Genomic DNA, 23111 nt, shown 5'->3' with positions numbered 1-23111 from the left:
GTCTAGAACTCCCTTGTTTCAACAACTAAATTGATATTTATTTTTTTTAATGAGATGTACTATAAAATTCACTCTTTCAAAGTATGAAATTCAGAGGTTTTAATATATCCACAACCCCATACTCCTTATCAGTCGCTCCTCATTCTCCTCTTGCTATAGCCCCTGTTGATCACAAAGCTACTTTTGTCTCTATGAATTTGCCTATTCTGGGCATTCTATTGGAATGGAATCACACCATATGATACCACTTCATTCACTTAGTATAATGTTTTCTAGGTTCATCCATGTTGTGGCTTTATGTGGCTGAATAATTATCCATTAATAAATGGGCACATCACATTTTGCTTATCTATTCTTCAGTTATTGGAAAATTGACATTTCTCCTTTTTTACTATTGTGAATAATGCTTCTATGAACATTCCCACACAAGTTTTTTAAGAAATTTATTCTAGTTACATATGTACAACCTAAAACTTCCCATTTTAATCACATTCAAATACTTAATTCATTGGTGTTAATTACATTCACAATATTGTGCTTCTGTTATCACTTTTCAGTACCCAAACTCTTCCATCACCTCAAGCACCTTCTGAGGTCATGAAGACATGCACCTATGTTATCTTTTAAGATTCTTATACTTTTAGCTTTTACATTTAGGTCTTTCCATCCGTTTTGAGTTAATTTTGTGTATGAGATGAGGTAGAGGTCCACTTTCATTCTTTGGTATGTGGATATCCAGCTGTTGAAGTACCACTTGTTGAAAAAATTATTTTCCTACTGAATTATCTTGGCACTCTTGTTGAAAATCAATGCATTTATTTCTGGATTCTCAATTCTGTTAAATGTCTATTAAATGTTAAATGTATATATATTTATAATTGTATCTTCCTGATTGATTCACCATTTTATCAATATAAAAGGTCCTTCTTTGTCTCTAGTAATGACTTTTGAGTTAAAGTGTATTTCATCTGATATTAATATAGCCACTCCAGCTGTGTTTTGGTTTCTATGTACGTATTATGTCTTTTCACATCCTTTTATTTCTATCTATTTCTATCTTTGAATCTAAGAGACATCTCTTGTATATAGTATATGGTTGGATTTTTTTTTTTTTTTTTGCATGGGCAGGCACCAGGAAATGAACCTGGGTCTCTGGCATGGCAGGCGAGAACTCTGCCTGCTGAACCACCGGGGCTCACACTTGGATCTTTTTAAAAATCCATTCTGCCCATCTCTGCTTTTTAATTGGAGTGTTTAATCCATTTCTATTTATGAAAGTACTTAGAAGATAGTATTTGGGTTTACTATATGTTTTCTTTATACCTTATGTATTCTTGTTCCCATTTCCTTTATTACTGTCTTATTTCATGTTAAATATATATATTTTCTAGAGTTTATTTTAGTTATCTTGACATTTCCTATAAAATATATATATATATATATATGCTATTTTCCCAGTAGTTGCCCTGGGGATGAAAATTTATAACAATCTACTTCAGATTAACATCAGTTTCATTTAAAAAGTGTGCAAAGTCTTTGCTTCAGTGGAATGCTTTCCCTGCTCTTTTGGGCTGTTATTGTTATACAAATGGCATCACGATGTGCACACCAACATCGATTTATAATTATTGTTTGATGTGCTTGTCTTTTAAATATTATAAGAGAGAAAGAGTTGTAAGCGAAAATACATTTATAAACTTTACTGGTTTTATTTTTCCATGTGGATTTGAGTTACTGTCTAGTATCCTTTCATTTTAGCTTGAACGTATTTCCTTTAGTATTGCTTGTAGGGCAGATTTTCTAATAATGTATTCTTTAAGTTTTTGTTTGTCTTAGAATGTCTTCGGTTATAGAAATCTTGGTTGTCAGTCTTTTCTTTGAATATGTTATCCTGCTACCTCTGGCATCCATAGTTTCTGATGGGAAATCAGATGTTATTCTTAATGAGGATCTCTTGTAGATGAGTAGTTGCTTCTCATTTGCTACTTTAAAGATTCTCTGTCTTTATCTTTGAAAATTTTGATTTTAATATGTGTAGGTGTGAATCTCTTTTTGTTTATCCTACTTGGAATCTATTGAGCATGTTGAATATGAAGATTAATGATTTCCATGAATTTGGGAGCTTTTTAACCAATTATTCTTTCTGTCCCTTCCTCTCTCACCTTGTCTTCTGGGACTCCCCTTATGAATATTTTAATGAGCTTTAAGTATCCCAGTGTTTCTGAGACTTAGTTCATTTTTCTTCATCCGTTTGTTCTTTCTGCTTCTCAGTCTTACTTGGCCATTCTTCAAGTTCTCTGATTGTTTCTTCTTCTATGTTTTCAAATCTGCTGTTGAACATCTATAGTGAAGTTTTAATTTCAGTTATTATCCTTTTCAACTCCAGAATTTCCCTTTGCTCTTTTTTTTAAAAAAAATAAATTCTCACTCTACTGATATTCTCTATTTGGTGAGATGTTATTCTCATACTTTCCTTTATTTCTTTAGACAAGGTCACTTTGAGTTCTTCGAACACATTTAAAATAGCTGATTTAATCTTTGTCTAGTAAGTCTAATGTGTGAGCTTCCTCTGAAACAGAACTAATCTGTAAAGAACTTAACTTGTATTTTTGTTCCTGGATATGGGTTGTACTTTTTTGTTTCTGTGCCTGCCTCATAATTTTTGTTGAAAACAAGAAATTTTAAATAACCTAATTTGGCAACTCTTGAAACAAGATTTCTCCTTCCCCAGTGATTTTGTTTTCTTATTAAGTGACTTTTCTGAATTAATTCTGTAAAGCCTATATTCTTTATCATGTATGGCCATTGAAATTTCTGTTCAGTTAGTTTAGTGGTCAGCTAATGATTGGACAAGTTTCCTTAAATGTCTGGAACCAATAATTTTCCCAGTCTTTTAAGGAGCTCTGTGTGTGTATTGGGGCATACCTTCAATATTCAGCAAGGATATTCACAACTCTGCTCTAGCTGTTACTTCCTCCTAGGGCAAGATCTCAAAGTCAGCCAGAGGTGAGACATTAGAACCTTTTCAGATCTTTCCTGAGCATACACACAAACCTAGGCATATATACAGAACTATTAATACACAAGGCTCTCTTTATTCCTAGGAATATATGCTGCTTTTTAAAGCACTTATGGACATCTTATTCACCAGATTTTCCTTTTAAGCTTTTTGGTTATTGTACTGTTCATTCCAACTGTCAGATGGTTTTCAGGCCATCTAAAGTTGAAAATTGCCTCTAACTGTTTTCAACCAATGCATCCAGGTCACATTAGGCAAGCTCTGAGTTAGGTCAAATAAAGACTGTTGCAAGTAGAGCCTTCCAGGGAACCACCAAGGAGAACAGATAATGACAATTCTCTGGGAATGAGGACTTAGAGCTCCAACTCTATTTTGCCCCCTACAGTGCCTGTCAGGCTGATGGTTTTTACTGTGTTGCAGGATGTTGGTTTTCAGTGCTACTTTCAGTGTTACCACAGAGCTAAAGAGTGGTACATATGAGCACATTAAGTTTAAAAGCAACAAAGCTTGCTACTTCACCAAAAATTCAGCTATTTTTCTTGAATTCTCTTCTTCTGTAGGCCTTTGGCTAATTTCCAAGTTCCAAAAAACTCATTCTGAAATATTCGCTAGTTTTCTTATTTCTTTCAGAGAGGAAAGAATATTTGGATTTTTACTCGAACATTTTCTCTAACATCACTCTTTTCCATTTGATCACATCATTATCTATAGACTATTACAATGTTACCAGTTATCATATATAGTTAAGACAGGCAGAACAATGAAATAGTTTGGTGTTTCACTATATTCTCCATATAAATCATGCATTAAAAACCTAGCATATAGTTAATATCATATTATAATATTCTTTTGCTTAGCATGCAAAATAAGTTACCTTATACAGCATTTAGTGTTCTTCCTTTCCACTCCATGAGTAAATATCCACCGGGCATCTACTGTACTCAGATGCTTACTGTAATTCCAGCCACAAATGGTTATAAAATATTTAAAATGTGAAGACATCTAATTTATTTTTAACAAGAAGCCAAATTTTGAAGAGATTTGTTATTTATATCTTCAGAAGAATATGTATATAAATAAAATATAAAAATTAAAAAAATATGTAAAGGAAGAAAATGAACTTGAATAGAATTTCTTAAGAGAATGCTTAAGTATTCACCCTTGGTTTTACGAATCTAAAGCGACTTTATTAACAAACAAAATTTTTTTTCTTAAAAACTATTATATATATATTTTTAATTAGCTGATAGAACACCAAGGAAATGAAATTCTAGACTGAACCATTTTCTGAGGTCTGGGGAATTCATGCTGATTGAATTAAGTTTTTTTTTTTCTCTCTCATCCTATAGAAAAATAAGAAAAATAAATGATGACTTATAAAGTAATACCCCCTCAAACTCCAAATTTATACCAATAATTTTAATAATAATAGTCAATTTCATATGAAAGAAGAGAGCTTAGTATAATTGAAATGGAAATGGGAACTGTTCTCATCCAGTTTAGGCAAATTATTTTGCTCTATTATAGTTGTTTGTTTTGTACAGGGACCCTCATGGTGTGCTTCTTTTGAATGTCTCCCTTTTTTTGGCCTTAAAATAACTAGAGTGTTTGTGTAACCTATTTAGTTAAAAATTTCAGTGTTTCTTAAATGAGATCAATGATCACTTTTCTTTATTTTCTCTGTCTCTCTTTGTTTGTCTCTTGCCTTCCATTAATCTTTGTTCAATATATAGTTATTTAATATTGAAAAAATACCAGACTGTACCAGATAAACAGAGAATTGTGTTACACAGAAAAAATACATAATCTCTCTGCTTGCCTTGTACAGCCATGCTTTTTTTAAATAATAAATTTCAAATGTACATGAGTGCATATGTGTGTACACAGGCACGTATATGTATTATCTATCTACATATCAGTCTGTCGAGATATGACAAATGACAACTTAGTTTAAATGAAATAAATATACAATAAACATGCCAGATCATTGGCTTCACACGCTAATCTACGGACACATTATTTAAGAAAAACTCAAATATGCTTCTTGCCTATGTAAATGGTAGCATTTTGAATTCAGATAGCAGTGAGGAGTTCAGTGTGGCTGAAACACATTGCAAATGGGAAAACAGAGAGATGAAGCTTCTCAGGGGCCTGAACAAGGAGTTCATATTTTTATTCTCTAGGGAATGAAGAACCATTGACCCACGGGACAATAGGATCATTTGCAAAGATGAGCTGCTCTTGGATCTTGATGGAGATTTGATCAGGCAAAGCTTGTCTTATAGAGGATGACTCTCTTAATCTTTAGTGGGAAAAGTGAGCAGCCCTTCAAATAGGGGACTGATGTGTTGGTTTTTTTGTTTTTTGTTTGGGTAATTGGCCACAAGGTCACTTTCTGAAACTTTTCCATCCAGACCCAGAATTGAAAGATGTACCAATGAGAAATATCTAGGTCATGTTACATAAGCCAGGTTGGACTTTGAAAAATGAAATGTCCTATTTTTATACATTGCTAATGAAAACAACAAGCTTATGACTGCTCTCTAAAAATTCTAGGACATGCCACAGCTTCTTTGTTGTCTTCAATTTCTAATATGTTTATATTAACATTCTGTCTTTTTAGAATGGCTCAAATGAAGGAGCATTACATAATTTATTATTTGATCTTTTGCCTCTTTGAATACAATAAAGAGCCAACTATTCCACCTAGCTATTTCATTTACTCTTTATGACATTTTATGGGTTGGTATTAATAGTCTCATTTTAAGCCAAGTTTAAGCAACCCAGGTTAAGCACCTTAGCCTATATTACAGAAGAAGCAGAGCTGTTATTCGAACCCAGTTCTAGCCAACCCCAAAGTCCTTTCTTTCCAATGTCTCGCCTTCTCTCCTTGATGGAACTTACCTAGTTGCAATGCCATTTTCCCACTGCACTGTGTCCTCTTCACTGAACATTTTTTACCTGCGATCTCAAGGCATTGGGTAAATTAAAAATCTGCATGTCCCTGGGTTAGGATCACTCAGTTTATTTAATTTTTTAGGCTGTATAGCCCTTTGCTTTCTCCATAATAACAAGGAGAGCCAGAGGAGTTCTGCTTTCCAATTACTTACATCACCCCGCAGATAACTGGCAGCTAGGAGTGAGGCAGCTGCCACACTCTTCAGATATCTCTCTATTTAAAGTTCAAAGAGAGGCTGTATAACAATAGCGAAGAGGTAAGCCTTGATCTGACCAATCTACCCACCAGCAGGAAGAATGGCTGAAAAAGGTAAGATTTTAGGCATCAAACTTTTTTGGCCAAAAAGGCTTTCAGTCCCCTGGGTTATTTTATGGTCTTTGGGTTTCCCAGTAGTTCTGAAGAGTGTAATATCTCTGCTCAAGGAACCTCAACAATATATGTCAGGTGGCTGCAAAAAAAAAAAGGCAAAAGCTGTGCAACTGATGGACTATAGTTTACGAGTAATTTCAAGTGAAACAAACTAGCAAAAGGGCTTAATTTTGTTCCTGCTTATTTTGAAAGTGAAGGGAGAAATCAGTTAACTGACCAGTGCTGTACTCGATTTGAGGTTTTGTGGTATGCTGTACCCAGGGCGCTTGAGTTCTGTATCAGATCTCTGCTACGAGACAGCCATGCAAATTTGGAGAAGTCCCTCTCTCTCTCTCTCTGAACTGATTTTCTTGCAGTGAAATGAGACTATTGGACTCAGCCATGTCTAATATACCCATCACAATTTCTTTTTTTCAGGTTTTTAAACATTTTTTATGCTTACAATAAATGATTGACTTGAGTATGACAAAATAAGGTTGAAGATAAATGCATTTATGTGTGGGTATTTTGTATGTGTGTATGTATATGTATATACATAAAACTGTGTCCAAGAAACTGTTATTAAGTACCTAACAAATTAATGCCTTTGATCCAGACAATAACTGCATAAGATATGCAGGATTAATTTCATCCCTGCTTCACAGATAGGGAAATGGAGGCACACCAAGTTTAATAACTTGCCCAAGGCACCAGGTTTTGAACTCAGGCAGTCTCGTTTAGAACACAGCGCCCTTAAGAATTCCAGGTGTAACCACTTTGGAATGTTCAGAACTGGCTAGAGAGAGAAACATTCTGAAATTACTCCCCATATTTAAGGAGAAGTTTTGCTCTGATTTGTAATATTAAAATCTTACGTGTGCAAAGTACATTGGTTATTGTATATTCATATCTCTAAGCAATGCTTTAGGGTGTGATAAACTCTTCTAAAAGTGTTAGTGTTAAAACAACACTGAAACAAGTATACATTGAAGGCTTAAATGCAAGTTGATTACATTCTCTTACAAGGAATAGTATATAATAGGATATTTATTTTTAGAGTTCAATTATATTGGAAGTTTTGAATTGTATCAGAATGTTTGTGTAAAATATTTATAAATGCACAAGTAAAGCACCAGTATTAATTTTCAAGTTCTTTAAAATTGGGAAAAATGTCAAGTCACATGAACAGTTCAAACAATTACTGTTATGTCCTTTCACTCTAAGGGCATCTTAATTCATAAAGAGGATTTTTTTTTTTTCAATTGAGAGTAAAGGGCTTGTTATAATGCCCCCTTCATCCTTAAGGGAATGCCATGTGGCAGGTAAAGAGGAGAATTTTTTCTTCTAGCAAGTTAATGCCTAGTCCAAGGTTGCAATGGAACAGAGAAGCAAGGAAAGTCATTGAAATCTGTCAGAGTTGAGAGGGACGCCAACATTTTAAAACAATAGATTTCAAGTGTTAAATTTTTTTTGCCACTTCTGAAAGTTTGCTTTTATAAGAGTATCTTCTAATTTTAGACGTGTCTGCTCTTCCGATGATTTATTTTAATAGCACTTTTTAAAACTTCACATTTTTAAAGTGACAGAAATTGTAATAGGAGTGCATTCACTAAGAATATGCATTCTCTTTGTTAGCTAATGGCATAAGACCTAACCGTGCTTTTCAATTAAAAATATATCTGAGCCCTTAACATGGGCTCATTAATTCTATAGGATGTCTTTTTGTGCTATTTCCAAATCTCTTTGTATAACATGAGTGTGTGTGTGTTTTCTTGAAAGAACAAGATAGAGATGCAGTGAATATAAAGAAAAGATACTTTTATAAATTGATTTTTACATTTAAAGTTACAAATAGGAAGCAGGATGGAAAAAATATATATGTATATATATATATATATATTTATATGTATGTTCTGTTTTTACTACTTATAAATTCATGGGCCAATGATGCCTGTTACATTGAACAAGTTTTAAAAAAGGCTCTTTTATCTAGAGGAGTGTGATTATATAAGATACAATACTTTCTTTTTCCTATATTTAAGATAAAGTCAGCTATTGAGGCCAAGAAAAGTTTTCGGTGCTTTTCTCAGTGTTATGATTATTTAATTTAGTAGGAATGACCCCAAGGTCATTTTGGGTTATTTGTATATAAGCAAGCAAATGCATGAGTGTATGCTGTATGCACTAAACACACACATAGTGGCCAGAGTTTACAAAGCTCTTACATACAAGCTACGTTATTTCACCCTCACAACTGCTGGAGTACATATCACAGTTTCATTATCTCCATTTTGCAAAGAGGGAAGTTCAAGTTCCAGCTTGCCCTGGATTGGTTCTTGAACCTAAGTCTTCTGTTCCCAATATCAGTGGCTTACGACTAAGTCACATTGCCCTTTGTAGAAAACAAAATAATAATCATGGATGGGTATGATGAGATCATCTTTTCTTGATATTTCTGTATTCCTCCTATTCTCTTGATTGCAAAGGTTTCATGCCAAAACGACTTAGCTAAGCTGTTTTCTTACTTTTTTGAGCAGAGATGATATCATCTCGTCTTCTGGTCCCGATTCTTCTCTTGATTGGTTGGATTGTGGGCTGCATTATAATGGTATATGTTGTCTTCTCTTAGAAAGGTAAGGTACTACATATTAAATGTTTATTCACAGAGAACATAAGTTACTTAAAAAATAATCTCTCTGTCTTATTAATGTAACATTTTTCATACAGGTCAGAAGACTTCAGATTGCCATCCTTTAGAAGAATTGAGAAAACCACGAAAATGACCGATTATTAAATATTTTTCATGTACATAACTGAAATGTTTGCATCGCTTAATGAACTTGGATTTGTAAGCTATTACTTTATTGTGCATAAAAATCTCTCCAGGAACTTCTTTAAAATTCTGGTTACAAATAGGAACTATAAGAAAATATGGGTGAATTTCTCTGTAACAGGAGAGTCAGAAACATGTTCCTGTGACTCAAAATGCATACCCAAGAAGGGAAATTATTGATAAATTAAATTGCATGAAAACATTTTTTTTTTGCCAGGCACATATACTCACAAAGAAATTACAGGAAAAATAGTTCACAGAAAAAGAAATGTATATGGCCCTTCACCTCTTGCTCATAGCAAGAGAAATGTAGTTCCATTTGCACTGAGGAACCATTTATTCACCCATGAGGAAAAAATGAAGAGGTTTGAGAACACATCTCTGGGCAAGGCTGTGGAAACAACAGGCACTCTCATATACGGTTTTGGGGAAATGCAAAATAGTGTAACATTGGGCAGTGCCACAGTGGCTCAGCAGGTAGAATTCTCACCTGCCATGCTGGGTTCGATCCCTGGTGCCTGCCCATGCGAAAAAAAAAAAAAATAGTATAACATCTTTGTGGGAGGTGGTGGCATCTACCAAAATTATATATATGTATGTATTTAACTTTGAGCTAGTTATCATTCTCCTAGGAATATGGCAATATCCATAGATATACTGGCAGAAATAAAAATGGCATATACAAAAGGGTATTCATCTTGGCAGTTTTTGTTGTAACTAAAAAACCTGGAAATCCAAATGTCTATGAATAGGCTATTGATCGAGTAAACTGTGGTGTGTCTGCACACTGTGATACTTCTGCAACTGAAAAGAATGAAGAGGATCTCTATATACAGATACGATGTGATTTCTAGCGTATGGTGTTAAGTAACAAAAGCAGATAGAGAACGATGTACCCTCTGCTTTGTTAAGAAAAGGAAGGCGTATACTAATATGCATACATATTTGCTTATATTAAAGTCTTGAAACAAGAGAAGACACAAGTGAAAGCAAAAGTTCTTTGAATGTACCTTGACTTCTAGTTTCCATTTTTGAAATGTGTAACTATTTTATGAATTAAAAAGAATAAAAGCAATCTCCCCAAATTTATAACAAGCAAAAATAAACCTAATAGCACTCAAATTGGTGGCATAACCACACAGAGGAGATAATTCTTTCAAGGGACTTTACAGTATAGTATTATTTTCATAGGGTTAGGAAGTTTATTTCAGTTTTCATCATAACCACTGCATTTTTTATTAGGAAAGTTGTGGGTTTACAGAACAATCATGCATAAAATGCAGAATTCTCATCTACCACCCGATAATACCTTGCATTGGTGTGTTATATTTGCTACAATTGATGAAAGCACATCTTTATAAATTGGTTTAACTTAAGGTTCACACTTTGTGTTGTGCAGTTGCATGGATTTTTTAAAAAATTTTATTCTAGTACTGTAAGTACAACCTAACATTTCCTTTTAAAACCACATTTATTTATTTATTTCAGTGCTTTTAATTACGTGCATACTGTTGTAAATCACAGTATTTTTGACTGTACATCTCTTACACGATCGAAATCCTAACCCAATCAGTAGTCTTTTTGTTAGTAGTAATATTGTCACTGTCAGTTTGAAATTTGTATCATTTGCATGAAAGAAGTCAAGTAAAAACCCAATAATTTTACATTTGAACTTATGATTTATTTTCTTTCATCTTCTAAAAAAAATTAAAACATGTCTGTCCTAGCTCTGCCGACTGAAAAAGCCTACTAAGGTTGAGCACCCTAAAACCTTTATGGCGATCTCTCAATACTACTCTCCTTTCAAAGGAGCCAGAGATCCTTGGAGAAATGACTGATTTCCAGGAAATGTGCAGGAATGAATCTGGGTGTTTTCTTGTTCTTGAAAGCAAGAAAATTGTAAGGCTACCACGGCCAAAAATGTGATAATCTGAGCTTCAAAAAGATTAATGACTGCAATGGACTGAAGTACATGAAATACATAAATATCCATGGATTCATAATGATAATAAAAAAATAACCAAGCAAAAAACCTCATTGCCATATTTGGAGGTTCAGGCACCCACTCATTAGTCTAAAATTTGTAAAAAAAACTGAAAGAATCCAGATAATTAAATAAATTTTGAAAGCAAGTTCTTTATAGAAGAATTTTAGCTAAAATACATAGGAGTAATAAAATTAGAAGATTATTTTGCAAACCCTAATGAAATAATAGATCTTTGGCAACAATCATTAATGTATGTTAAAACCATTAAGTGAAATGTTAATGGGGAATTTTATACTGAATGGGTCAGTCTGATGACCTTGAACCCATTGATCAATGTAACATCACTAAGTGAGACAATCAGGCATTATGTTCCACCTGGCAGGATACAATATAGGAAGTACACATCACCAAATATGAAGAATTCTTTCCAAAACAAGTGAACTTGAAGCTAACGGCATTTCTGAATCTATCTACCATGTTACAAGAAATACAGGAGAAAGATGAACCTGCTAAAGAAAATCAAGAGGATACTATCAGTGAAGCACAGAATGTGGAAAACTAGAAGGAACCCAGTTTCTTCAACAAGTAAATAGCATGCAAAAGTGGGGTCGGGGAGAAGAAACTATTATGGGATGAAAGAGACTTAAAGGATAGCAAACAAATGCAGTATATGGGTCAGCTATTGAGGACACATTTTTGAGACAAAGGTATTAATAAGTGTTATCGACTTTGTTCACTATAATAATTGCAATAAAAATCTGTTAAAGTATTTGCTGATAAGGCAATGTGATATGTAGGATTGCCTTAAAATATGGTAATAGAAAATAAAATAAGAAAATAAAGTGGGGGGATATGAAATAAAACAGGCAAATGTTGATATTTGCTTAAGCTGAGTGGTGATTTAATGAGGATTTATTATGATATTTTCCCTTTTCTGTATTAAAAAATATGCTAAAAAGTTTGAGTTTTTCCCTTATAACATTTTGCAAGAGTGCTCTTAAGCAGCAATGGAAATGAATTTTTCTATAAGTACTTTAATTCTCCATTTCCACATCCAGTCTGATCATTTTCTCAATTTCTCCAATGTTTTTGCATTTTGAATTACAACTAACGCGAATAAATTAAATTAAAATAAAAGGAAACAAAACACAGTGCTGTTTGTGAACTCTACCCCCAAGAAATTCCAATTAATTGAGTATGTATGCTGGGCATCTGCATTTTAAGAAGTTCCTTCAGGGGTTTTTGTGTACACTGAAATTTGAGAATCATAGCTTTCTAATCAGTGGTTCTCAAACTTTATTGCACGTCAATATTTGCTAGAGGATTTGTTACAAAGGAATGAATGCTAGACCTTACTCCCAGAGTTTCTAATGCTGGAGATACAGAGTGGAGTCTTGAAAATGTTCATTTCTAACAAGGTCTGAGGCATCATGTCCAGGGACCCATATTTTGAGAACCACTGCCCTAGAAGTGTCCTGATTTCTTCTCAGTCACTATAGCACCATTTTCCATTCAATTAATTCTTCTACAGAAATTAATCTCTTTGTCACAACTTTTAGAGAAAGCCTTCACTTTATTCATTTGATTCTTATGTTTTAAACTCAGTTAAACATCTCAAAGAAGGCATTTAAAGGCATTAAAGTTCTATTTAAAGCAATATTTATAAAACTTAAACTGAAAATATATACAATGTTAGGATCAACTATTTTCATTGATGACTTGACCTAATTTTAATGTTCTGCCACACCTGAGAAGAAACAACTCACCTTGAATCAGTGGGCTGCAGAAGTTACCTCCTACTGGCTTAGAGAAGCAGATAGATGAATTTTCAGGAAGTTTGTAATTTAGTCACTCTTTTCATTAGTAACTTAATTGACCACAGTGGGAGCATTCACCCCATAGAAAACAGAAAATGCCGTAAATAAGAACTTGTTCCTGCCTGACACACAGGTTTTAAACATCTGTCAACACAGCACGACTTTGAATCCTCTCAACTTGCCTGATGTATATATAGACTTGTTAGGGCTTCTCAACCATGCTACCATTTTTCCCCAATAATCTGAGTTAATCGTAAAGATGGCATCACCACTCACTTGAACTCTTATTTTTATTGATCTTACTGAAAAACCCATGAAAGTTATAACTCTCCTAGAAAACATACATTCATACAAAATTGTACATCCTATTTCAAGGGGTTCATGAACCTCTTGAAATCCATTCAAGGATACCCACTGGTAAGTGGGTCTTTGCTGTCACCTCTTTTCTGAAGAGGCTTTTTCATGACTTGACTCAGGCTTCACTTGGAATTTAACTTTCTTCCATGCTAGAGGCTGAGATTACCTATTATTTCATTCTATTGACACCAATCTGGTGCCAGCAGTCTAGCTTTCTGAAAACTTAGGGATCCTGTGCTTTGTTTCTTATACAGGCAGAGAGAGAAAACAAAAGATCATGATAACCTATACTCTATGTTTATCAGAATAACTTTCTTTTCTTTAGCATGGAGCATTTTACTCCATGTGCACTGTTCCTTGTCTTTAGTCCTTTGAAACTATAGAGTATCTCATTTCTTGTTTGAATTGTGCTCAAGTTTTCTTTCATGGAACACAAAAAGTTTCAGTTTTCCTGTAAATCTTTACATTCTGTCTCTGATAAAGGTGTTCTTATTTCAGGTCCTCAATATTCTTTTCTCCAGCTCTTTAAAATAGATTGTAAGATTGCTTTTAAGCAGCAATAGAAATGAATTTTTCTATAGTAAGTATTTTAATTCCCCGTTTCCACATCCAGCCTGATCATTCTCTCAGAGAATAAAAGCAGTTCAGTGCAGTGGAAAGCACAAAAGTTTCGCAACTCATATTCTTTTAGCCTAACTTGGGAGTCCCTTGAATGATTAAGTAATCTCTCTCAACCTTAGCTTTCTCAACTGTGAAATAGTAATAATTATATTTTCATGGGATTGTTGAGAAGACTGTACTGTTTTCCAAATCTGCCTTGTCTAAATCAATAGAGGCATTTGTTAAGAATGCATTTCAGTATGTCTGGAGACATTCTATTAAAAAATCAATTTTCCAGGTGATTTTCATAATCACAGAAGTTTGGAAACATACTGATGTTGTGTGTGTGTAGGCATTATTGCTTGATACATCTAGCCACCAATACATGAAAACTCATTGTTGAGTCCCAATCACTTTTCTATTTATTGCTGGAACAAATACTTATCATTTTATTATATTCTGTTATGTAATATTACATTATATTTTGTAATAACATGAAGTATAATGATGATGCATAAGGTAGTCACTAGTATTTTCAGTTTTATGAGTTTTACAGATTTCTCCACTAAATTTTTGAGCTCTTTTATGGGGTGAATCCATTTCTCATCTTCCACGACTCATAGAATATTGTTCAGAACAGGCAACAAATAAATATGTATCATAAGGGTGATTATTTCACTCTTGCTCTTACAATATTCTTCAACACACAATGTTACCATTCTAACTTTAAACTTTAAACTTGTCACTGGGGAAATTTCAACTGGATTGCAAATCCCAAAGAGGTGACTAGGGAGCTGTGAAGAATAGGTTCAGGTGAGTAATTGTATAGTTTTACAAAGGTTAGAATCTTTGTTTTTAAACTTCCAAAATCTTCATCTTACATGCTTACATTTTGTCAATGTGCAAATGTAATTATTATAAACATTTTATAATGAATTAATTGTAATTTTAAAATTTGTTTGATTACATTAACACTAGGACTAACATCCTAACAGCACCCCACTCTATACCCCTCTACACCCCCTCCCAAAGACATATATTGGATATCAGACCTGAGAAATAGTACTTTCCCTATACGCTGCGTTAGAACAAATGCAACATAGAAAAATATGAAAGCCTTTTGAAGAAAGCTTTTTGTTTCTGTCTGTGCCTGGGGAAAGAGATAACTTCCAATGAGTTTTGAAATTTTTGGGGAAACTCTTCATGGCAAAGCTGAGAAAATCCTTTAGAGGATAGAATCCTGCAGAAGAGATCTCTGAGCACAAACCAAAGCGCTATTTTCAAGCAAGATCAATGTACAGATCTTGTGACAAAATACATCCTAGTTTCTCTTTGATTTTGATGAAGAGTTCATTTTCTACTTACAGATACACAAAAGCTGTATTCTTGCTTATTGTGGCTTCGGAAACATCTCCATTCTCCCTTTTCTTTTTTCTTTTCTTTTTTGAATAGGCAGAGGCTTTCTACTTAAAATATAAATATACATTAGCATAAGATTCCTTTAATGGAGAGAAAACTATATGAAACACAGAAGGACATTATTTTGGGTTGGTAATTTTCCAGAGAATGAAATGCATAGTTTTATTTTCATTGTACTCTCTTTTGAAGTGATTTCTTGGTTTGCCAGAGTGAGATGGTATGCAATTTCCTGTCAATTATGTGAACAAATTGAATGGGCACAGACCTGTGGTTTTCTTGAAGGGCGGGAATAGTCCAGAGTCTAGGCTTTGGTCATTATCCTCTATTTAAGCCCATTTTCAGTCATTTTCTCAGCCTGCGCAGACATGCCTGTTTCAATTCACAATTCCAAACAACACAGATTCAGAGCTCAATAAGCTCTGCTTTGGAATCTATGCCTATGAATAGGATATTGATCGGAATCCTGATGCTAAATGAAGCAGGGTCGTGGAGAAGCCATTTTGAGTTGTTATAAGTGATCTGATCTGTAAAATTCGTTCAGAAGTGGGTATAAATGGAAATAGGCTCTGATTTTTATTAGAATTTTTTGTGGTTTGCAGATTGTTTTAGTTTCCTGGTTCTTAAACAAATATATTATACAATGGGTTGGCTTAACAACAGGAATTTATTGGCTTGCAGTTTCAGAATCAGTTATGGGTGCGGTATGTCTTGGGGCAAACCTCCTCTGTCTGATGGACCTGTGAAACCTGGAAAGTAAATTATCTGCTTCCAATATGCAATGGTGGGATGGGTATAGGATAAACATTCCCATTCCAGAAGGGAGAAATTGGAAGGAAGATAGGGGTCATGGGTCCCCCAAAAGACTCAAAACCATCAGGGCAAACTCCGTTAGATCTCGAGGTCTGAGTGTCATCGCTGGTCTGATTCTTTGTCTCCCAACCCGCTGGAGCAACAGCCCACCCTTTCCAAATGCTTGTGCTGCTACCCATGTTCTCCCCAAACTGGGCATAAGCCCCATCCTCTCTGAGCACTGGACTGGCTGCAGAGTTCTCTGCAAGTGCCAGGGCACAGTTCCCACCGTCTCTGATCATCGGGTGGCAGCATTCTGTGAATAATGAGTACAAGGCCTGCCCCCTGCAGGCATGGAAGTGGACCTGTCCTTTACACATGTAGAAGGACCCATGTCTGGACTCAAGAAGATCTCTTCAGTCTACACCTCGGCTTCCACAGTTCTGCCCTTGACGTTCATTGTTCCTTCAATTTGTCCCTTCTCTGTCCCCTTCAGGCAGTGTTTTTGTAAATATAATTTTCACAAAGACCTTGTCAGCTTTGTGTGCAGTTCAAGGGCATCCAAACTATTAGACGATAGAACTGTACCCAGATCCCTCCTGGATAACTGCTACTGAAATTGTTGAGTACGTCCATGTTCAGCTACACACCCTTTAGCAAAGAGTTGCTCAGTTAAACCTTCATGTGTCATCCTGTGCTCTGAGGATTCGCTTCCTGAAAGCTCAGGGAGGTCCCCGGTAAAGCTGCTTCTGGTCCTAGTCTCAGACTACACTATCTGGATAGGCTGAGAGTTTCCAAATCATCAACTGTTGGTTTCTTTGTGCTTAATAGTTCAATATTTAGCTTATCTCTTTCCTTTAATTTCACTATAAACTGCAAGAAGAAACCAGGCTGTACCCACCTCTTACTTTGGAACTCTCCTCAAGCTCATTGCTTTCAAGTTCTGCCTTCCATCCAACATCAGAACAATTTTGTCAAGTTGTGTGCCACTTTACAGGAAGGATCACCCTTCCTCCAGTTTCCAATAATGCAGGCATCTTTTCCTTTTAAGGCCTCATCGGAAGTAGCCTTAAGATCATTTTTCTGTCAGTGTAGATTTTTTTCTACCAAGTGCCTCACAGTTCTTCCAGCCTTTGCCCTTTCTCAATTCCAAAGCTGTCTCTACATTTTTAGGGATTTGCAACAGCAGCACCCCACTCTTTTCAGATCTTCTGGCTGTCTGGCAATCTTTGAAGTCTTTTTTTTGGCTTTTCTGTCACATGCCAGTGCACATGGCATATATTCAGCCTTATTGGATTAAGGCCCACCTTCATTTAGTTTGGGCACTTTTGACCTAATAACATCTTTAAAGGTCATATTTACGAATGGGTTCACATTCACAGGGCCAGGGGTTGGGACCTGAACATGCCTTTCTTTGGGGATATTTTTTAACCCCCAGCACATATTGATGTGGTCAAAATCCCTAAACTGACACATGGCAGCTGTATTCAAAGTTTGATGAATTTTGATTTTGAAAATGCAGTCCCTTTGTCAAACAAACATGGTAATCTCATCAGGATGCTATAGGTATTGAGTAACTTTCTCATTTATCTTGCTGAAGGCACAAACCTGTTTTTGAGCCTGATGGATAATGATGATGACCTGATGGACGCATTGTTTTAGAGTATGGGTATGAGTGCCTCTTCAAGCATATGACCAGATTCATTTAATTTGGTTTTCCTCTATGCTTTCTGCTCTTGTGATCCATTTAATATTCTTTCTCACTTTTCTTCCTCTTCTCATGTTATATGTAACCAGCACTTCTTTGCTGGTAACCTGTAGATAGTAATGGGATCACCTTAAAAATACAATTAAAATTTCCCTGGGTTTTGCCTCCCCCGATGAGGAACTCAGGGGTGCCTCACATCAACTCACAGCCTTCTCCTTCTAGTTACTTCTACTGCACTGCATGACCCAGCAGTTTCTCCCCAGGTACTTTGTGTGGGTTCCCCGTCTCTCTTCATCTCTCCCATTACAGCCCTCAGCAGACCTGCATGATGGTCTTTAGCCAGAGGGGCATTTGTAGGCTTCTAGAGCAGTGCTGCTCAAACACCAATATACTCCAGAGCTATTAAATTTTAGCATCAGCCTATCCTTTCCCTAAGACCCAGATATGCATCCAGGGAAGGTTAAGACAAACTCAAGGGCACTTGCCACAGTGGACTCAGAATCACTTAAGACTGCTTCCCTGGGTCAAGCTCATCATGCCTGATTCTTTCTTATACAAAGATGAGTTCTCCCAAGAAGCTCCTCAGGTTCAGGCAAACAGATTCTAGTTGAATTCTCCCATTGGCGTGTCAAACATATTGAGAACTATTTTGGACCCCACTTCTACTCAAGCAATGCATCTTGATTCTCAGAGTCATCTGACACATTAAGTGAGATCAATGATCATTTAAAACAAAATGCTGGTCTCAACCCACTGAACTGATTTCAAAACTAGTAGATTCATCCATACCTTGAAGATCATGGTTTTTGGATTCAGCTTTTTAAAGACAATACCATGTTGCCAAGGTCTTCTCTGACCACTCATGCCTGCAAATACACATATATACACACAAACAGGGTTCTTTGTTTCTTCTAAGTGAGAAACACTTAACTCTTAATCCCCCTCTAGATCTCTAGATTGTAAACTCTTTCAGTGCAGGATGTGACAATGTATGACAACATAAGAGTCACCGTGTGTGACAGAAAGATGTCAAGAGGATATATTGAGAGACCAAGTGGCAATGGCTGAGAAATTCCAAACAGAGTTGAGAGGTTATCCTGGAGGTTATTCTTACGCATTAAGTAGATATCACCTTGTTAGTCAAGATGTAATGGAGAGGCTGGAGGGAACTGCCTGAAAATGTAGAGCTGTGTTCCAGTAGCCATGTTTCTTGAGGATGACTGAATAATGATATAGCTTTCACAATGTGACTGTGTGATAGTGAAAGCCTTGTGTCTGATGTTCCTTTTATCTACCTTGTCAACAAACGAGTAGAACATATGGAACAAAAATAAATAATAGGGGGAACAAATGCTAAAATAAATTTAGTTTGAAATGCTAGAGATCAATGAAAGCGAGGGGTAAGGGGTATGGTAGGTATAATCTTTTTTTTTTTCTTTTCTGTTTCATTTTATTTCTTTTTCTAATGTCTTTTTATTTTTTTCTGAATTAATGCAAATGTTCTAACAAACGATGAATATGCAACTAAGTGATGATATTGTGAATTACTGATTATATATGTTAACGTTTTATTTGGTTTGTTAATTTTTTTAACTAATAAATTTAAAACAAAAACAAAAACAAAAAAATATATACTAAACAGTGGAAGTAAAAAAAAAAGAGGATATATATTGAATTCAAGTGAATGAATGAATAAATGAATGAATGCCTGAACATCTTCAAAAAAATAGGCTCATGAGATACATTAAGTGATGTATATGAAGCTATTAGTATTGGGTCTAGCACTTACGAAATGCTCGACTAACATAAGAGATTTATTTCAGCCATTAATATCACAATTTTTCATATACATTCTTATCTTCCCACCCAACAACTTTGAAGTGGATGTTATCACCATCGTCTCCATGCTGTGGATGAGGAAAGTGGAGTGTATGAGCAAGATATTGGGACTTGCTCATGATTATTTCTTTAAAGATTGCTATAACCAGGCCTTGAGCCTAAATCTTTGAATTCCAAATTAAAAGTTTTTTTTTTCAACTGTACAGTAAAACATCAAGTTTGGTGGCTTATTTTTCAATTATACTGTAAAATGCCCCACAGTTTAGAGAAAGGAAATCGTCAACCTATATACAAAGATTGCCAACTTCATTTGTTTTTTTCTGGAGAACATGTTATTCTCTTTTTTTTTTTGGTCACCATGATTAAATTCTGTAGCAAGATCTTTATTACCTTATTCTCTAAATTCCTTTTGTTTTTCTACTATTTCAGCTCCATTCTATGCATTGTTTCCAAACTCTTAGATTTCCATTAGACATTTGATCTAAAGGAACTTGTATCATCTCTTTTTTTTTTTGTCAGCAGGTTTGTTCTAGTTTGTTGGCTACTGGAATGCAACACACCAGAGATGGATTGGGTTTCAATAAAAGGGGATTTATTTAGTTAACGTATAGTTCTTCAGATGAAAGGCAGGTAACTTTCAACTGAGGTTCTTTCTTACTTGGGAAGGCACAGGGTGATCTCTGCTGGCCTTCTCTCCAGGCCTCTTTGTTCCAACAACTTTCCCTGGGGTGATTTCTTTCTGCATCTCCAAGGGCCCGGGTTGAGCTGCAAGTGCTGAGATGAGGTATGCTGAGCTGCTTGGGCTGTGCTACATTGAGTCTCTCACTTAAGCACCAACAAATTAAATCAAACATCATTCATTGCAGTAGGCACGCCTCCTAGCCAACTGCAGATGTAATCAGCAACAGATGAGGTTCACACGCCATTGGCTCATGTCTGCAGCAATAGATCTAGGCACCTTCACCTGGCCAAGTTGACAACTGAATCTAACTACCACAAGGTTAAAAAGATGTATTGCCATTCTGAGCTTCAAATGAGTCCAGATCAGAGTGCTGGAGATAGCTGAAAGTTGTCATGGAGTGAAGAAACCCAGCAGCCTGATGTAGGGTATGCCTGCTCCTCAGAGCAGCTGCTGATGGAACCAACTCTTCAGCCTCTGCCCGGTTTACTCTGGCAGGGCTCTAAGGCTGGGGCAGACAACCTCGTAGTCCCCACATGAGGCTGCATCTACCTTTCCTAGCACCAGAAGAGCCTTTTCCTTGGAGCCAGACATTACAGATTTGGCCCAAGGAGAACTAGTGGCACAGGAAGTTTTCTTGAGAGTGAAGGGACAAGGAATCCATGCTTTTAGATCAGAAGTTGCAAGCTGATCATCCATGAGCCAGATTTCCCCCACTGTTGAGGCATTTAGCCCCCTTTGGCCTGCAGTGTATGAAAAAATATTTAGTTGTTGATATTTAAAAATGGTTAGATGTCATATAAAAGTCTGGATTTCTGGCTTCGCTAGGGGAAAAACTGAAAATATTTGGCAATACTGGGCTTGCATTCACATGTGGCATGAACTGGCTAGAGCTAGAGAGAAGCTTCCCCCACGGACTGAATATGCCCTCTCCAACGTACTCCAATCTTTACCTCCCTGGATTTTAACCGTAACTCAAGACCAGGCATTGGTTGTCTTGTTTCAGTGCATATGTGCTATTATTTTGTTATACAGTATAAAAAATATTTATTGTAGTTATGTTTCTATCAAAAAAAAAGAGAAAATGGAAGACACATGGAAGTGACGTATTTCTCGTGGCCCTTGTCATTCATTTATATCACTTATTTGGCCTTATAGGCACCTGAGTTTGCAAACTCTACCTTAAACACCCAGGCATTCTTTAATATCTCCCCTAAGGGTCCCCTACCAACACGTGCCCAGCCTCTCCAGGAATACAGCATGCCCCAGTGTTAGTTGGAAAAACTTGGAAAAGGATACTAAGTGAATCAAAGCAGCTAACTGAGGAACAGGTTGTCATCCATTACTTCAGTCTCCTTATCGTAAAGGGGATTAGAATAGAATTTAAAATGTTAGTACTCTCACTCTGCTTTTAAATCAGTGACAATTTTTTTAAAAAAAAAATTAGAGCCATAAAGGTACATCAGGAAGCCGAAATTGGGACAGTCTGAACTGGGGGTCCAAGACCCCCTCAATTGACTATTGAGGAAATCAGGGAGGGGAATGGGTGGACTCACCACCAGAAGGGGTGGGAAGGGGGGAGGAGTTGGAAGTGGGCTTTGACAAATGCAAGTCTGGAGGGAGAGAGATACCTTCTTCCTCGCCCTCGTTCTGCTGTGGCTGGTGCCACGTTATTTTCCTTGGAGAAAGAAACTTTCCCCACTGCTCAGGGTGCCCTGGAAGCCGTAATCCCCTGAGGTGAGCCAGCTGGGCATCTCCAGGTCAGGCACGGTGAAGTCACTCCTGGGCAGTGAGTAGGTGCCGTCCTTGAAGGGACAGTGGCAGGGGAGCCCATGGGAGTGCAGGGGGTGACAGTGTTAAGCACACTGCAGAAATTGTTGTAGGTGCAGCTGTCGATCTGATCCAGGCACGGGATCTTGACCCAAAAGCCAGCCGCCTCCTTCTCTACAGTGAATTCCACCTTCTGAGGAGGATTGAGGGGGGCGCCGATCTTGACTTCAGCACTCACAGTCAAATTCCCAGGAATGGCAATGAGGTCACGTTCCAGAGTCAGGCTTTTGACTTCGGCAGGGTCTTTTCCCTCACCGCAGTTATCCCAGGAAAAGCTGCTGACCTGGTTCTCCAGGACTCGCGCAGGCGCCGCACCGACGAGCAGTAAGCTAAGTGCAATCGCAAGCAGAACCTGCAGCAGGGGTTTCATTGCGAACTCGTGGGTCGGCAGGGCTGACTACTCTGTATCATCACTTAATGGATATTTCTGGGCTGTCTGCTTTCATCCCTAGCTCTAGCCCAGCTTTGCACATTCTGTTCCAGATAAGAGGCCTTTCTGTCCCTCACACATTCCATCCTCCTTTCCCGACACCTAAATTCATACAATTATCTCTCTCCAGCTTTTTAATTTTGGCTCAACATAAGACTCCTCCAAAACAAAAAAAGACATGGAGCTTTAAGCCCTCCCCTATATCTACAGATAAGAAGGAGTTGAGAGTTTTCATATTATAAGTACTTTACAGAGATATTCACATAAGTGCTTGGAAGAAAAACTATAATCTCTAGATATCAAGAATGTTTAAATGCTTGCATAGTTTTCACTAATAAAAATACCACATGAAGAGGACTCTTTTCTTTAAAGCTAGATATTCGACAAATGAACCTTTTTTCCTTGCAAATTCTCAACCAGTACAGAAAGAGGTTAAAAGCTCAGATCAGATCTTCAATTCTAATCCTTTCCTCAGAGGTAAAACAAATAGCCATTCA

At 36.4% G+C, this 23111-nt stretch overlaps 1 protein-coding gene and 1 pseudogene across 1 annotated transcript; one reads left to right on the top strand and one right to left on the bottom strand.

Moving 5' to 3' along the window:
* The first annotated feature begins 6214 nt into the window (after positions 1 to 6214).
* STRIT1 (small transmembrane regulator of ion transport 1) lies at positions 6215 to 9140 on the top strand. The gene is made up of 3 exons (XM_077159139.1): positions 6215 to 6287; positions 8864 to 8959; positions 9054 to 9140. Exons 1-2 carry the CDS (start codon positions 6275 to 6277, stop codon positions 8953 to 8955), a joined length of 105 nt encoding a protein of 34 aa, XP_077015254.1. The 5' UTR covers positions 6215 to 6274; the 3' UTR covers positions 8956 to 8959; positions 9054 to 9140.
* Positions 9141 to 22024: 12884 nt separating this feature from the next.
* Positions 22025 to 22554, bottom strand: LOC143683094 (ganglioside GM2 activator pseudogene; annotated as a pseudogene).
* Between the last annotated feature and the right edge of the window lie 557 nt (positions 22555 to 23111).

The sequence above is a fragment of the Tamandua tetradactyla genome, chromosome 5 (genome assembly GCF_023851605.1).
Source record: "Tamandua tetradactyla isolate mTamTet1 chromosome 5, mTamTet1.pri, whole genome shotgun sequence".
NCBI lineage: Eukaryota > Metazoa > Chordata > Mammalia > Pilosa > Myrmecophagidae > Tamandua > Tamandua tetradactyla.
The sequence above is the reverse complement of the archived record's forward strand: the minus strand, read 5'-3'. Positions and strand labels throughout refer to the sequence as shown.